This window comes from Calypte anna, chromosome 2 (genome assembly GCF_003957555.1).
Source record: "Calypte anna isolate BGI_N300 chromosome 2, bCalAnn1_v1.p, whole genome shotgun sequence".
In the NCBI taxonomy this organism is placed as follows: Eukaryota; Metazoa; Chordata; class Aves; order Apodiformes; family Trochilidae; genus Calypte; species Calypte anna.
The window spans coordinates 39,301,259-39,317,975 of record NC_044245.1 but is presented as its reverse complement, the minus strand read 5'-3'; the positions used below and the strand labels follow the sequence as shown (position 1 = coordinate 39,317,975).

The 16,717-nt window shown below is 41.4% G+C and overlaps 1 protein-coding gene across 2 annotated transcripts in view; it reads right to left on the bottom strand.

The window, feature by feature from the left end:
• Positions 1 to 16,717, bottom strand: part of RARB (retinoic acid receptor beta) — a 195,895-nt gene that overhangs the window by 86,408 nt on the left and 92,770 nt on the right. The window contains exon 1 of one of the 2 annotated variants that reach the window (XM_008504354.2): positions 5,186 to 5,806. The exons of the other annotated variant lie outside the window; for it this stretch is intronic. Within the exon in view, the coding sequence (XP_008502576.1) occupies positions 5,186 to 5,342 (157 nt within the window). The 5' untranslated portion in view covers positions 5,343 to 5,806. Of the gene's footprint in view, positions 1 to 5,185; positions 5,807 to 16,717 lie in introns of those variants that run through there. 2 annotated transcript variants of the gene reach the window in all.

Genomic DNA, 16,717 nt, shown 5'->3' with positions numbered 1-16,717 from the left:
CTGCTCAGTCCCAGAAAGTCTGGATAATCAAAAGTGTCCAAGTACAGGAAGGGGAAAAGTACAACCCCACCCTCCCGTGCAGCGGCTGCCAGGACCTCTGGATTTGAAGGGTAAAGTCTATTTACCGAAGCTCCTTGGCCATTTTATACATCAACTGATATCCTTCCTCATGGGGCTGCGAGCTACAGCCTAGCAGAGCTCTCTGGAAAGCCTTCCGAAACCACAACTAATTTGGCCTCAGCCACCCGCCCCTGTAAATTCGCTGCTCGGAGGCTGCTGCCAGCCCCCCAGGCAGAAACTGCGAGGGGGAGAGAGATGCTCCCCCCCTACCCCCTCTCCCGGCTCGCACGCATACCAGCGCCGGTCCCTGTGGCCAAACAGATCTGGAAACTCATCACAGCTGTGCTCTGCTTTTAAGGTCTCAATAGGATGGGGCACAGCACGGCCAACAGCAGCCCTGAGCACAATGTCTCTTTTCACAACCCCCCGCTCCCAAATCCGAATGCTGGCCACGGCCGCGCTTCGTCGGCTGCGTAAAGGGCGGTGTATAAATTGGACCTGAGCAGAAACACTCACTCGGGGTGTCAGAGGGTGGGAGTGGAAACATAATCCCCCCCACACACACACACACCAGGGCTCCCCGCGCACCCCTGAGCAAAGCCCCTTAGCTGGGCCGGGCTGCGGTACAGGCGTGACGCACACATGGTTAACGAAGACGGCTCAGCATTAAGTGGGGATTTAACTGGATGTGAGGATGACTAACTTAGCTGTCTGAAATATTATCTCTCCCTTTCAACTCCTTAACTTCACCGTAACCCTCTCTGAGGCAGCGCTGAGCCAGCCCGGCTTTGTTCTGACAAGTTGCGCCTTTGCTGCACAGACTCATTAGGCAAGCGGGGAGTCACCCAAAGATACATTGCTTTTCCTCCAAGCTTATCCCACCCTGACTTCAGCAGCGAACACCTCTCATCATTTTTGTCTGCAGGAGTTTTTGACAGTGGTGTGTGTGCATTACAGTTTTCCTCTGCCAGTAGCTGAATCAGGCTCATTGGATCAGTCCACGCAGGGAACAGTTGTTCTTATTTCAATTAATTCGAAAGAAAAATATCCCTTTGCAATATTTTTTTTTTTGAATGAAGGAAATAAAAAACAAACACTTTCCATTGCATATTTCAGAGCATTAAGCTACAAGTATAAAAACTTTAAACAAAGACTGTGTCCCTAAGCGAATCAGTCCCAGTGATTTAGCTATAAAGTTTATAGACAAAGTTTAGAGAAAATAACCTGGTTCAAACAGATCTTGCCTTCTGGGCGCTAGCAAACACACCTGCAGCAATTTGATACTTGGGAATGCAGATTACAAGTTCTTCACTTCAAAATGTTTGTTTTTAAATTCAGAAAGATGAAAGAATATAAAGTACTGAGCTTTTTCTCTGTTGAGCACAGATGTTTCCAGTATTTTCAGTGCTTGCAGGGAACAAGAACCTGACCCAAACATCGCAATAATCTGCAATTCAGAAGGAAAACACACGCCTTCTGGAGTCCCATCTTCATGAACTTTCTGGAAGTTAATAGCTCCTAGATCCTCTGTAGGCAAACACATCCCACCAAACCAAAATAACAACTGTATACTATAACAGTCTCAACATCCTATTCCATTCTGCTGCCATACCCGTAACTTTTGCCTTCAGCAAATTTCTTATTCTGCTAAACTTAACAATTCGTGGTAGGTTGCAGTCTTCTACTTGATATAATTAGTTGAAACACTACGTAAGGCCAAACAAACTTACTCTTGTTTTGGGACTGATCTTTTTTTTCCCCTCCTGTTTAGTTAATGAAGACTAATGAAGACTTTTTTTAATAGGCTTTTTAGAGTCCAAAGGAAAACTGCCATTCTTTGCAGCTTTTTCTCTCTCAAGGCCTGTCTCATTCCACAGTATTTAGTTAGTGAGCATTTCACCAAAAGTCACTCCTTTTTTCTTAGTAATTCTTTTTTGGCTGCACTGCAAGGGTGCAGATAATTGTACCTTACTTTAAAAACCATAAATTTGTCATTCTTGCAATCTTAACTCTTTTTTCCTCCTAAGAACTATTCTCATCTAATTTGATTATACTGACCTGATTTTTATCTCATAAGAGTAAAAATTACGCATGATTAAAAGTACTGTCAGTTCTACTCTCATTTCTAAGCCCATTATTTTCTTTGCAAATAAATAACTTCCTTTAAACGTATAACAATATACATAACAACAAACAATACATAAACCATAAAGACATAAAAGTGCAAAAATAGGTATTTTTTTGCTCGTACACATGTTGCAATACACAGTGGCTAACGTCCGTGTTGCAAACCCACAGCAGGTTTTTCCTCCCACAGGAGGGAGGAAAAAAATACCACATAAGTTAAGGTCATGTTTGGGTTGTGCCTTACTGTCTATTTTTACTTTGCAGACCCTCGTGGACTAGAAAATTCATGATGCTGCAGGAGTGTGCTTGCTTAGTGAATCGTAAGGGGATTAAGAGACTGAAGATGTGCTGAAGTTGGAGACCTGCAGAATTCTGCCCTAATCTCTGCAATGGCCAATTTTGCCAGCATTTCAGTCAAAATCCTGATGCTGTCTGGGATTGTTACTGGCCTGGTTCAGAGTATGCACTATCCATGTATTGGTCCCCCAGCAACCATTTGCCTTTTATTCTACAATCACTTCTATATCAAAACAATATTTCTAAGGCCTAAAGCAATGGCTGCAGGTGTACTGTTTTATGGCAGAGCCAAAAATAAAACAACAGATTAGACCAGAACCCCTAGCTATTATACATCGAATAATTTCAAAATTTGGCTGTGATAACCTTCCATTAAATCACAGGGGTCTTCATAAAAATAGAGAATCAGGAAACACTTGAGTTAGAATTAAACATTGCTGTCTTTGTATTTGTAAGCACTGGAGCAACATTTACATAATTAAAAGCTTTGTGGACCACAAAAAAATTCTGGTTTTGTCATTACTTCCATGAGATGCAAGATAAAATCTGACATGTTGAAAGAATTTTAGTGTCTTATAATCCATTTACATATATTTGCCCTCACACATAAAGTGCTTATACTTTCTTCGAAATTAAAACCGAAACTTGCTCTAGAAACCTAACAGAATTCTTCATTTGGATTCTGACTAAATTGCTTTTCCACATTTCTATACCATTAACTTTCACAGTTCAAATTACAGTAACCGTATTATGATTCAGGTTTCGGCCTCATTTTAAATTCCCGTGCAGTTAAGATTAATCCTATTGCTTACAAAGTTACAAGACTGGATTCCTGAATGCATTTCCTTGTAGTTTTTATTTACTCTTGTTAATATGAGTTTCTTTGATTAGCTAAACTTTGCTGTTATCAACACTTGTCTCTTATCACAGGCCTTAGGCAAATGACATATTTACCACTCATTCCATTCTGATAAGGGTAATCCTGTGTTTAACTTGCCCAAGAACAAACACCATATATTTTGTTTTTAAGAATCTTGCTTCTAGGTATTAACACCACACAAGAGAATGAACAGAACATTTTTATACCAGAAGTTAATTAAAGAAAATTTTGAAAATGGAGGCTTTTAATGATGGCACATGTTTCCTACTCCAGGAAAGTTTATTTAACTCCAAGTTCCCGCAATCTGACCGCTCAAGTTATACTAAAGTTTAAAACCACGGAAGGAGGAAAATAAAATTTTTAGTCCAAAATTTGGTTTAATTTCTCCCCCCTCTATCTAAAGCTCTCCCATAGATGGTAACATTATTTTGAACTAAAAGCTTTGTTTCCTATCTTGTTTGAAGCATTTTGAAAACAGCATGGAGAAAATAAACATCCCATTCTGAACTTCACAGCCTAATTTTAATTGTAAAGACACCAAAACATTTACAGTATTGTAGGCTGGTCTGATTTTTACAATTCTGTTTTCATTACTCAACCCACACAAACGTCTTATGGTGACTGAAAACTTTTGAGCTGAGTGAAAAACAGGCTATTTCACTAAACATTTTAAAATTTATTTTTCAGTTTCCCCCTGCACCTTTTTGAGATAAACTTAACTGAAGGGAAAACTATTCTGATCCCTCGTAACATTTTAATATACTGCAAAACAAAAATTTCAAACAGACTTTTATGGTTAATGGTGTACTGAAGTGCCTGAGAGCATGCTAAAAACATTTTGATAGATAGCCAAGTCATTTATCTAAATCACCGTCAGAGCACTGAAGCATCCTGCAAGCTTTTATGCAGAGTATGAGGTGATGCTTTCTGGCACTTTTTTATCATTACTCAAACTTGAATTTGAGGTGTTAAAATACTGCCATTGTTTACAGTCTATGTAGTTCAGCAACAAATCAATACCTTATAACATAATAATTCATTTTCAGAAGTGTCCTACCACTAACTCTCCCTCCTCTGTTACCAGTGCAACACTGTCTGAATCTCAAGGTATAGAAATAATTGATGGCTAAACTCAAAGGGTGTTCACAGTAAGTAGTTTTCTAGCAAAACAGCAACTTCTTAGAGCAACAAAGTGCAGAAGAAAGGTGGCAGCAAGGTCACTACAAAGAAATATTGCCTTTTCTTCGGAAACTTAAAACTACTGTCTGATTTTTGGAATGGCACCTACCTACTGCAATTTTAAGTCTTTGCAAGAACTGTACACAGAGCAGCATTTTAATTGCTGCTTTAATTTAAGTGCTAAAATGCACTTCGAGGCAACACGCGTTCGGATTATCAACTATGCTACAAAATTAGATTAAGAAGTAAAAAAACCCAAACAAACAAACAAACAAAAAGAAACTAACAACAACACGGAGGTGTTACGTAAATTTGTCCTTCTCTGGTCAGAGTTTTGCCAGTATTTGCTGTATTAGATTAGAATTATGTGTTCCGGTTTGGCTACGCAACTGTTGTTAGGATAAATATGCTACATGAGAAGGGATAAACAGAAAGCAGCCCGGCGCTTTTTTTCCTTTTTCCTTTCTCCTTTCTTGCCAAAAGGAGAAAAAAGGGCTCGCAAACCACACTTTGCATAAAAAACTTCCCCCACCCCCCTCATTACCCCTTGTGCTTCATTACAAGTATTTCATTTTTAAACACATGCAAGTAATAGTTATAATAATAATTGCTTTAAAGTGAAAAATAACAGTTGGGACCTACATTGAGCACTGTGCCGGTGTTGCCACTCTGTTTGTGCCAATCCACTGAAGCATGCTTTGAGAGCCTTCTCCTGGAGCATGCAGGAAGACGGACTCGCAGTGTAGAAATCCAGCATCTGAGCAGGGCTCACTGCTAGAACATCCATACAGTCAAACATGATTCCCCCTGCACAGAATGCCTGCAAAAGTGCTTTCCTCTAGGTGTGGAGGAAAATGGCACATAAAAGTACACCCAACTCCATCAAACTCTGCCCCTTTTTTGGCACGTAGGCTGTTGGTCTTTTTCCCAGACCAGAATCATGAATTATGACAGACAACACAGCTAAAAGCCTGTAATTGATCCAAATGATCATTTACCATTTTCCAGGCTGCCCAGCCAATCCAGCAAGATGGGGGGATACGAGCTGCATTCCAAGTTTTAGGTCCCGTCAATTCCCCCCCAAAATCTCTTTAGAGTCCGTCCCGCTCCTCTGGAGCTCGCCGGGTGCCCGCTGCGTCCCGAGCTGTGCCGATCACCCGCGTCCCCGGGATAAAACGGCTCCGGTAGGGACTCAGGATCCCCCTCGGCGGTGAATAGATTCTTCTGCCTCTGAACAGCTCACTTCCTACTACTTGTGTCACAGGGAATGAAAGATTGAATTGCCTAATATATGCGAGTGAACTTTCCGTGAACCCTTCCCAGGCTGCTAACCTTCAAATGACCCAAGCGGTCTGACATCACCAGCTCCCAGGATTCTCACACGCCTTCACAACTCCCAGCAGCCCTGCAAAAAAAGCAGGCAGGCAGGCAGGCAAGCAGGCGAGCAGGCAGGCAAACGCTAGCCCCAGCCCTGCCGGAGCTGCCCCGCTGCTGCTGAGCGGGCGGCCGCGGCGGGTGGGGAGGAGGAAGCCCATTTGCAAAAAGACCCAAAATAAGTAAAACAAAACAAAACAAACAACCCAAACCTAACAACGAGGAGGAGGGGAAACGGGATAAGAATTAAGCGTTTGTTTCGCGCTTGCAGAGAATGGAGGATTTTTAAATTCCAGCTCAATTTGCTGAAACTTTAGTGCCCCCCCCCGCTCTCCCGTCCTCCTGCCCCTTCCTCTGAGAGGCCACAAGCGAGGGGCAGGCGTCAGCCGCTGTACCAGAGCTGTGGATATGGGCTTCACTCCAACTTCTGCTGGGTGTGGAGCAGCCTCACCCTAACCCAGCCTTGTGCATGCCAGCAGGGACCCCCGCTTGATGCCACCAGCAGAGATGATGGACCTCATGAGCCTGGCCATGCTGGGATGGGGAGGGCAAGTCCCATCCCTCCCCACCATCCCCTAGCTTTGATAGTATATCACAGTGGGGCAGCAAAGCCCATCCCTGCCATCCAATGCTCCCTGGCCTCTCTGCTGGACCAGATTTGGCAGGCACCCTCACCCAGGAGAGCCCCACCATCCAGAACCCCGGGGCAAGAGGCATCCACATGACCCCCTCTTCTCCCTGGCCCGGGGGGCCACCGGGTCTTGCCTGTCTCTGATTAGCAAAGAGGGGCCAGGGCTGCCTCATGGCCCCGTAGCGGCTGTATCAGCTTTCAGAAGGCTAATGAGCCCCAGCTCCTTGGCGGAGAGAAAGGCTACGAGCAGGTCCGTGAGGAACGCGACCAACCCAGTGTGCTGGAGGGGAGGTAGTGGCTGCCCCTTCCCCAGGCCAGGCAGCCCTGGCCACCCCCTCACAGCCATTTTGAAGGCACAAGGCTGCTCCCACCAAAACACTGGCAGAGGTCTTGGCAAAACCCCACTCCTGGCAGTCCTCCCTTGTGGCAGAAGTAGGTGTCAAGGCCTTACCAGGTCCATGGCCAGGATGCCACAGCCAGCACCATGCTATGCTGGCCTGGCATTTGCACCAAGACAGCAGGCAGCCCTGTATTTTTTATTTTTTTTTTGTAAATAACCACCTTATGCAAAGTCTGCCTTACAGAGAGAGACCCCATCAAGGTCTCCACCAATCCTTATTCCTGCAGACACTTCAAAAATTAAAACCACCTTGGAAACACTCCCTCTGCCCCACTGGAAAGGACACGAGATCAACAACCATCTGCATATTTTCATTTTAAGCGAGTGGGCCAAGTCGCCTCAGCCACAGCAGGCCAAGCACTGGGCTGGAACAAAGTTTCCTGAGGGATGGAGGAGCTCCATTTCCCACCCCAAGACCAGCTCTAATTTGCAGAATGGAAAATGAAACCTTTGATTACTGCTCATTTTTTAAAAAGCACAAGATGGGAGCTGGGTGGAGCAGGGGATGCTGTGCACAGACATGGCACACAACTGGGAAGAAACTGGGGAAGAAACGCTGAGCAGAGACTCAGCCTGGAACTTGCACAGCTACTTTAATGGATGTGGTGTCCCCTCTCCACAAAAAGTCCTTTGATGAACCGAAGTTCACTGTGACAATGCCTGCAGATTGTATTAACAAAACTTTTCACACAGGTTCAAGAATTAAAAAAAAAACCACACGAACACAAAAAAAACCCTACACAAAAAAAACCCCAAAAAACCCACACAACAAAAACCCCACAAAACAAAACCCCACACAAAGCACAAGCATTTGTTCCATGAAACTGATATACCCACGTTGAAAACCAGCGGCCAGCAAAAAGACCTGCTGCAATCTGGAAGCGAATTCGTTTGAAGAGATAAAAACAAAAGTTTTTCTTAGCCTCCTTCCCCTCCAATGGGAGAGCTCTGGCTGGCCCTGCAGCAGGCAGCCTCTTTTCCTGTCTTCCCTCCAGGCAGCAGAGTTACAAAGACTGAAGTTTAACAGCATCTTTTTTTAAGGACTTTTTAAGGACTTTCTCAGTTCCTTGGCATGTTCTCCCCCAGCCCAGACTCCTTCAGCTGAAGAAGCCCCTGACACTCTGTAATCCAGAAATTATGCACAGTGCACATTTATCCAAAAAGTTATCTTTCAGAGAAGGCTTTTTTAAACCACATCTGCACAGCAAGCACCATTTGCTGTGTTAAAAATGCAAGTACAGAAGTGGCTAATTTTTGTGGCCATTCTCAGCTGGCTACATTGCTTCAATTTTATTTTGAGTATCAAAGCTAAAATAAAAGAGAGTATATTCTAGCCAGGTGACATGAGAATGCATGAGAAGTTTCGAATATGTAATGTATCTCCAAAAAATAGCTGGAAAGGATTATAGAAAACACAGTATATTTTGTCAGTCTCTAATTCAGGGGGAAAAGGGCGTTTTGTGTCGATCAAGGCTCTAGGAACAGTTTAAGCTTCTGCCAAGAAAAACATATTGCCCATGTGAATTAAAATAAACAAAATCAGACAAACAGAAATAAAGTTATGTTTATTCCATCAGCAGTCTTATAATATATTTAAAAATAAATCCTGCCCATTGTATCTCAAAATGCAGACTGGCAACTTCTGAAAGTAAATGCCAGGAAGTCATGGTTAACTGCATATGAATTGAGAAAGATTACTTTTTCTCACTGTATCTAAAGGAGCCAGGTAGCTAACAGCGTTTTATTACAAATAACAGTTGTGCTAATGCTTACACTTATTACTAAAACTACACAAAATTAACAAATTCTTCAGATGGCCTAAAGTCTTGCTCACATACTGCTTCTACAATATAGTAATTTATGTATCTCATATTTCACTCTGAAATAGTGTGATACTTGTTTTTCTTAAACAGTCTATCGGGAAAAGCTACCTTGATAAAATGGTGGGTATTTTCTAATTCAGATCAGCACTAACTATAGTTATTGTGATAACTAATAGCTCTCTAATTCAAATGTAATGAAACTTTAAGTATTGCCACATATTTTAAATGCCTTCCCAGCTCCCACAGAGGTCCAAGTAAGCAACAATCCTCCAGTATCTGCCACCTCATCTGTGCAAAAGAATTGTGATTCCACATTACCACTTTGATCTGCTTTTTCTCAGACTGTGATTGCAGAAACTCTACAATAAACATATTCTTAGTCACAAGTGAAATAAAAAGCAAAAGTTCAAGTCAGAAATCTATTTCCTTTGGTGTTACTGTAGATTTGTCAGTGTGACATAGCACATTTGAAACCCATAATCATAAAACAAAAATTTACAGCTAAGGTTTAGGTTCTACATCTGTTTCTCTGGTTTTTGTACTGCAATTACCCACTGGACAATTCAGAAAGCAGCACTATGAATCATGTACTGCACGCATGTTTGTGCTGGTCACTTTTTTGTTTAGTACAAGAGGCTGAGGATGCCATAATATGCTTCACTGCATTAACTAGAATTAGGATGAGTGCACTGGGCACTCTAATAAAAATGACTTTACTGGAAGCAACAGAGTACTCCTGGAATATTACAGGCATAGTTACAGGATGGAAAAATTAAGAAGTACGTGCAAAAACTGTTCAAAATGTACCTTAGGGAAGCAGATGTCTTTTTTTTTTTTTTTCCTTGCATGCATGCATTTTACTATTAATCAAACGCAGCACTCTCTTGAAACAGTTTTGACAGCAGAGTAAATGGTTACTAGTGAATGATGTGTGTGTTTAAGCAGTGAAAGCAGAGACAAAGTGATGTTTTCTTCTACTCCCTAGGCAAGAGCTGACACTAAGCTTGCTGCCTCAGCTTTGATACTCACAGATTCCTTTGTGTCAGTTGCTGGGAGAATCACGGGCAGTTCACTAACCCTGCCTCACACACAGGGGCTTTGATTTTTACCTCTTCATTGAGAATAGATGTTAATATGAAACAGTGCTTGTCTGCTTGGAGCTTTTTCTCTCTCTCTTTTTTTTTTTTTTTTTTTTTTTTTCCCCTCAACTGGTGACACATGGTTAGAAATCTGAAAACCTGAATCCCCCTTCAGTAGATGTATTTTTTAGTCTTGGAGGATGTTTTCCTTGTGTCTCGAGCACATGAATAATGTCAAAAGATTATGGGGAAGAAAATCACTGGGTCACAAGAGAATGGCTGAATATTGAGGAAATGGATATCAATCCTGAGCAAGAATTGCCCTGAAGAAAATAAAGCAGTAAAATTACTGGCATGAAACGACACAAATGACATGGAAAAACATGACGTACAGTGAAATTAAGTCAAAAAGGGGTTTCTTCTGACTGCTATGCACAGCTCGCAATGACCGAAACAGGAATTTGCACGTAACAGGAAGAATTACTTCAGGCCTGAAATATAACAGCAACTGGCAAAAGACTATTCAGTGCAGAACAGTATTTTACTTTAGATGGGAAAAGCAGAGTTCGCTCCAGACCTAAAACTGGGGCGTGCAACCAGTCGGCGAGTCGCTTACTGATAAAGGCTTTTTGTCTGTTTTAATCAGTGGATATGTATTCATAAAGATACCTTTAGTGCTGATTGCTTAACTTAAAGGCTATAAAAATAATTCTTCTCCACAAACCTGAGCACAAAACCATGTTTCTCTCAGAATCCATATACTGCATTGTATATTCCTTTGGCCTGGAGCAAGGGAAAGAGAACTGCCCTGTATGATCAAACTGGTTCAACAACCCCTAGATCTTTTTAAGGAAATTAGAGGAATCTCTAGTGATTGGCAAAATATAACTCACCCATAGGTTTTCTAATAGACCATTCTCTAACAGCAAATCACTTAAGCATTAAAGCATGAGATTTAATATCTTTTCCAAATTTCTTTTTGATGTTACCCCCCAACATTCTAGATATTCATCTATATAGACAATGTCTTTCTGGATGATGGCAAGTTAGTAGCACTGTGAGACAGATGGAGATAGTAAGTTATTGGGCTTTGAGACAAAGAAGAAGAAATATTTCTTGTTAAAACACTGTAAAAGTCTTCCGTGCTGCAATAAAGGAAAACAGAGAATGAACTGCACCTCTCTGAGGTTCGAAAGGATGACTGCTGTAGGCTCCAGAAAGGTTGGCAAAGAGGCAATGACATCATATGTCTAAGGAGGGGATGATGTGCATTTTTGAAGGACAAAAAAAAAGAAAAAGCATTTTTACATTAAAAAACTGGATAGATACTGAATCTACACTTACTTCTTCGTAGAATCCTGCAGTGCAAAGACCACTGCTAAATGGTTGCCAGAAAAAAAAAACAAAACTAAAACCAAAACAGAAGTGAGGGGAAAAAAGGTTAGTTTCATTTTGTTTTCCTTTTAAATGACCAAAAACTGCTGCTTCAAGGTTTAGCCAAGAAATAGATTTTTACTGCTAGCCTATAAATCCCTCAAAACATAAGAGTTACAATGGAAATGCTGAAGTAACTGGAGTGCCATGCATGGCACTGACACATTGCATTATATAATCCAAGGAGAATGGGGGCTGAGAGATCTATAAACCTAAGTAGAAACAAGATGTAGGAAAGAGCAGAAGAGCAAGTAGAAATATTGAATATTAATCTGCAGAGAATACTTCTAACAATAAGGTTTCCTATATGCCAAATATGCTCATGGTTGGCTGAAGGCGAAGAGCACAGAGCTCCATTCAAAATAAAATAAGAGATTCCAGAAGGCTATTCGAGTATCTGTTTTATTTCTGTCTTTATTTTTAGGGAGGGAAAGAAAAAGAAAGTTACTTAATACAAGGATAGTATTTCCTTATGTTTTAATATTCTGAAAGGTGTCTCACAATGTGTAAATAAATAACATTAGAAAATGCAGAATAAATGCAGCTCCAAGCACAGGAAACTTACAACACAGTTGTAACCAGAATCAAAATAGAAACTGGGACGACTGCATTTCTAGGGCTCCACTAAGAGCAGCTAAAACACTTAGCAAAAAGTTAGCAGCCCTAGTGACTTTCCTCCAACAAAAGACTGAAGTTCCAAGCAATAACTGGAACCACTGCTCAGTGCAGGCATATCCTAACAAAGACTGCACCTTACTGGAGCCCTATTCAACTTAAGATAGGATTCAGCAGCATTTAGGGCTTGCATCCCTGTACTGCTGAAGGGAAAACCCATATAAAGGGATGACAGGGGCCAGAGATAGCCAAAGCACACTTGTACAGAGTTCTGGTCACAGATGGGATTGGATTATGCCATTAGGGTAACCTCCAACAGACCCACAGCTCGGCAGCTTGACACATGTACTCACGATAATCCAATTTCTGCTTATCAAGTTCCCAAGCCTGCATCAAACACTGTGAAAGAACAGTCCAATAGCCTATCTGTGGGCATCTTAAAAAGCAAAATGAAGGAGTGACTGGAAAAGGTGCTGGCATAGCTACCCAGATAGCAGAGGTAATGACAGCAGTGACAATGTGGTGACACCACCTGAATTCCGCTGGTAGTAACACTCATCATGCCAAAACCTCTGCTGTGCCTGTTGCCCTAACACACTGTGCAATCACATCTTCATCATGCAGATGTACTTTCTGGGAAACAACCTGCAGGAATTCTTGTTGTAAACAAGGCAGGATTAGCCTGAAACTGAGGCATGTACTTGGCAAATGATGTCCCTATTCTTTTATAGAATTTGTTCTTTTATATAATTTCTTTTATAGAATACATGCCATCAATACTGTGTGAATTAACTGAGGAATTAATGTCCTCTCAGAAACCCTGTTTTCACTTTAACTTTATTGTTGATGCAGCCTGAAAAGTAAACTTTGCTAAAGGGGCCAGTTTTACAAGCACAGAGGTTATCATACTGTAACTACTGCTAACAGGTAAGGGATTCTGTATATCCCCTTTTATGCCACAATAACTGTCCGTGATTGGGCTGTTGCAAGCACAAGTCTTTAAAAAATGAAAGATTGCTTTCTCACCCTAAGTTGCTATACCAGTGTAACATTCAAATGTAGACAAGATGCCAGCAAAAATCAGGCTGGGCTGGACTCCACTTGCATTCAGAACATGCACTGCTTGCAAGATGTTTTCTTGTTTTCAGGGTCCACTGGAATCAAATTGTGCTTTGGTGCGTTCCTCAAATTATACTTGACTTCTTCAATTTAAGTTTACAAAGTAAAATCTGCAAGGTCTTAGCCTGCTTGATTAAGGTAGTCCCCTATGGTTAAATAGATCTGCAAGTTCCCTTACCCTTGGTCTCCCACCCTGGGTCAGAGAAGAGACTGAATGTCCAGTCACATTGTGGTCATGCTCAGGGAATCGTGGCTGACACACGTGCTTTACCTGAAGGGGTCTTACAGAGCTGGGGTGCAGTTGGAAATTGTGGTATTCAATAGCATACTGCCCCTGGCATTGTGCAGTATCATGAATTTTTTTGCTCTTCTGAATTTTGTGCCACATGTAGTGGAGGATGTGCAAGAGCCTCCTCCTGATTGAAAAAGTCTGCACAGACCTTGATATCACACTGAAAAACCACATTCCTTTTATTCAATCTGCAGATTTGGGCAAATATTTTCAAGAACAGGCTTTTCATTCATGGGACACTAATCTTCCACATATTCCTAACATGCTATCAGAGGAACAGACTTCACCCATCTTTATATGGAGACACACAAAGAAGAATGTGTGGAAGGAACCTCTTTCCTTCTCAAAATGGCTCCAAGATCTCACCCTTGCTGCATCCATCCATTCTGTCTTTGGCATGAAGCATCCCAAATGATATGCCAGAAGGTAGCATTGTGGCTCAACTTCCTCAAGGAATTACTGATATTGATGGGTGGGGAAAGTAACTCTTAACCCAAAGGAGGTTTAGTAACAAGCATGAGGCATGGGCACACTTTCCATTCTGAGAAACACATTGAAATTCTCCTTTAAAAGTACAGCATCACATTCTCTTCAATCAGATCCCAAATGACTAAACTAAAACACAAGCTAGTGAAGAGTCATTATTTAAAGACTTTCAGAAGTTAAAAGTTCAACCTGCTGGATTCCTAACTTTGTCCACAATTGTTCATTTCATCTATTTTTTTATTTTAAATAGACTTGCAAAGTACAAGTGTAGCCCTCTGACACTCAGTCCTCTTCTGCTAGCTCAACAATGCAGGAACATTACGACATTTGGAGGCAGGAGTGCACAAGCACATAGGAAAGGCCAAGAGTTTTGCCAACATAAATTATCAGGCAGAACCTCACTGGAAAAAATGAGGCACAAAGATCTAAGTGAACTGTAAAACTTACTGAGAATTGAACGACATGTTGACAAATACCACTCCATCCTCTTGCTTCCTATCAGAACCCACCAGCCAAAGCAGAGATTCCTAAGTAGTGTTTTTACAAGCCAAGATTAGTCTCTCCCTCATCTTATCAGTAGCCTTCAAAGGGACTGTGGGTGGATCTCCTCCAAGAAAAAAAGAAAAAACAACAGAAAAACCCTCAGAAGTGCCACCTCTTCCATACAAATACATTGGTGCAACCACAGAGGCTGTGCTTCAGCTGTGAGACTTTGAGAAAACACACCTGGCTCTTCTAAAGGAGGAATTCAAGCATTCATGATTCAGTCCTCAAGCCTTGAGTGGCCTTAAGAAGAGGAATAGCTAAAGGGAGAGTCTAATCAGGATGCAGAGAAAATCAATACTGGCTTCTTGAAATATCTTAGGTGGGAAGAAACAGCTTAAGATTGAGATCTTTAGCCACTCTTTCCACACAACCAAATGGTCTGATGGCTATGTGCACAGGTGAGAACAGAAAAGCAGGAAAAGGCTTTCTGGAGGACTGAAAGCAAATCAAGTGCTCTCTTCTTTTAGAAACCTCATCTTTTAAAAGTTTTCTAGTTTTGCTGCAAGAGAGATCTTTCTACACAATAGTCAAAGCTGTCAAAAGAAACATTTTCAGCGATAAATGCACACCACTGTGATGTTATTTTCTGACTTTGGTGTGGAATACACTTATTTAAGACTCAGTGGGAGAGTATGAAAGGAGCAGGAGTGTAATCCCAGTTCAGAAAAAAAAACTCCCAATAACTGACAACATGTAAGAAACACAAGATAGATGCATTGTATTGTCAGGCTGAGTCTCATTGGCTGAAAACCCTGACTCTCCCAGCAGGACTCAGTTACATAGCAACTCCTGGGGGCAGATTAACCCTTTCTCAGTTAACGTATCTGGCATGATTTAAGAGAACTTTTTCTCCAAATTTGGTAGGTTTGCAAAAAATGTTTGGAAAAACAAGTCCAGTGCTACTAGGGTAAAAGCAAAGCTATTTGACTCACCATGGGATGCTGATAGTACAATAAACAGAGAACACAGGGAGTTCAGGTCAATCTACACTATATTTTATATCATTAGGTGTTGTGACATACACAAAACATATAATGCATTTTTCATAAAATGGTTCATGCTTAGCCTGGGGGGATCCTATCTGGACTGCATTTTTCAAGTACCATCAGTCTCTTTCACCCAAATTTTGCCCAGTCATTGATTTCTCTATAGATAATCACTGAAGCATTAACATGTCTTCAGCTTGTAGAGATAGTACTTAGTTAATCCATAAGAGAATATTTCACAGTCAAAGAATGTGTTGCTTCCATCAAAAATTGCCCAGACTGACTATGGTAAATTCTTAAAAAACTCCTGCAAATCTTATCATACTATATTTTTAAATAGCCCTTTTTAATTACTATCATCAATTATTTACAGGAGAATATTAAATGATTTCAGTACAGAAGTCTTCCCATTTTGTTTTTAGAGCTGCATTACATTCATGTATGCATGTTAAAGCACAAATACGTCTATTCAATAAGCATAATAATATTCCTGCTCTCCTGGTTATCAGGAAGAAAAAAGTTTGAATCTAAAAACGTCAACATTCAGGACAACAAAGACTCCTAAAGCTATTTTCAAAATGTTATAATTCAGCCCCATTAGTTTTTCCCTCTTTTGAGAGAGAGAGAGGGACCCTGGGGACCAGGCAGGGCACACGTCCTCGCTCCAGGCGTACCTCCTGCGGTCACACTTCACTGCTGTGAGCCACAGCTGTGTGCTATTAAGGAAAAGGAGGTGCTAGGTTTCCAGTGGAGAAAATGAGAGATCAGACTGATGTGATACATGCTTTTTTCTGACCATCTACTGGTCACATTAAGTGAGAACCACACATCTCACTTCTTTGTTTCCTTATTTTTAGACCCCCAAAACTGGCCTGACGGTAGTAGGGGTGCTAACCGAGGCTAAGGAGGGCAGGCACCATTGACACTGCCAATGTAAGCCTACACCTTTTCTTTCATCTTGAAGACCCAGGTTCACTCTCTGCTGAAGGTTCAGAGAAAAGCCTTGAACCAAGTCTTCTGCTCCTACTCCCCCACCCACCATCCTCACGCACAGACATGTTCTGTACCTCACACCTCCCTCCAGCATCTCCACTTCATGGAGGGTACACACTGAAGAAGAAGTCAGAAGAAACCAGAAATCACTTTGCTCTAGTAACATGGAGAATATGGTTGAAGTTTCTTTTTTTTTGCTTCATTGCTTAAAAAAAAAACAGGGAACCTTTGTATGTTTGTAAAAGGACTACATGCATGTCTAAAACATGCCCCCATTTTCTCAGCATTACACACTCCCTGTCCCATCTGTTCATCCATCTCGTAGACCACTTGTAAATCCAGCTGCTGATTTCATAAAACTGCAAATATCAAAATAGTGGGTGAAGTACTTTTGAA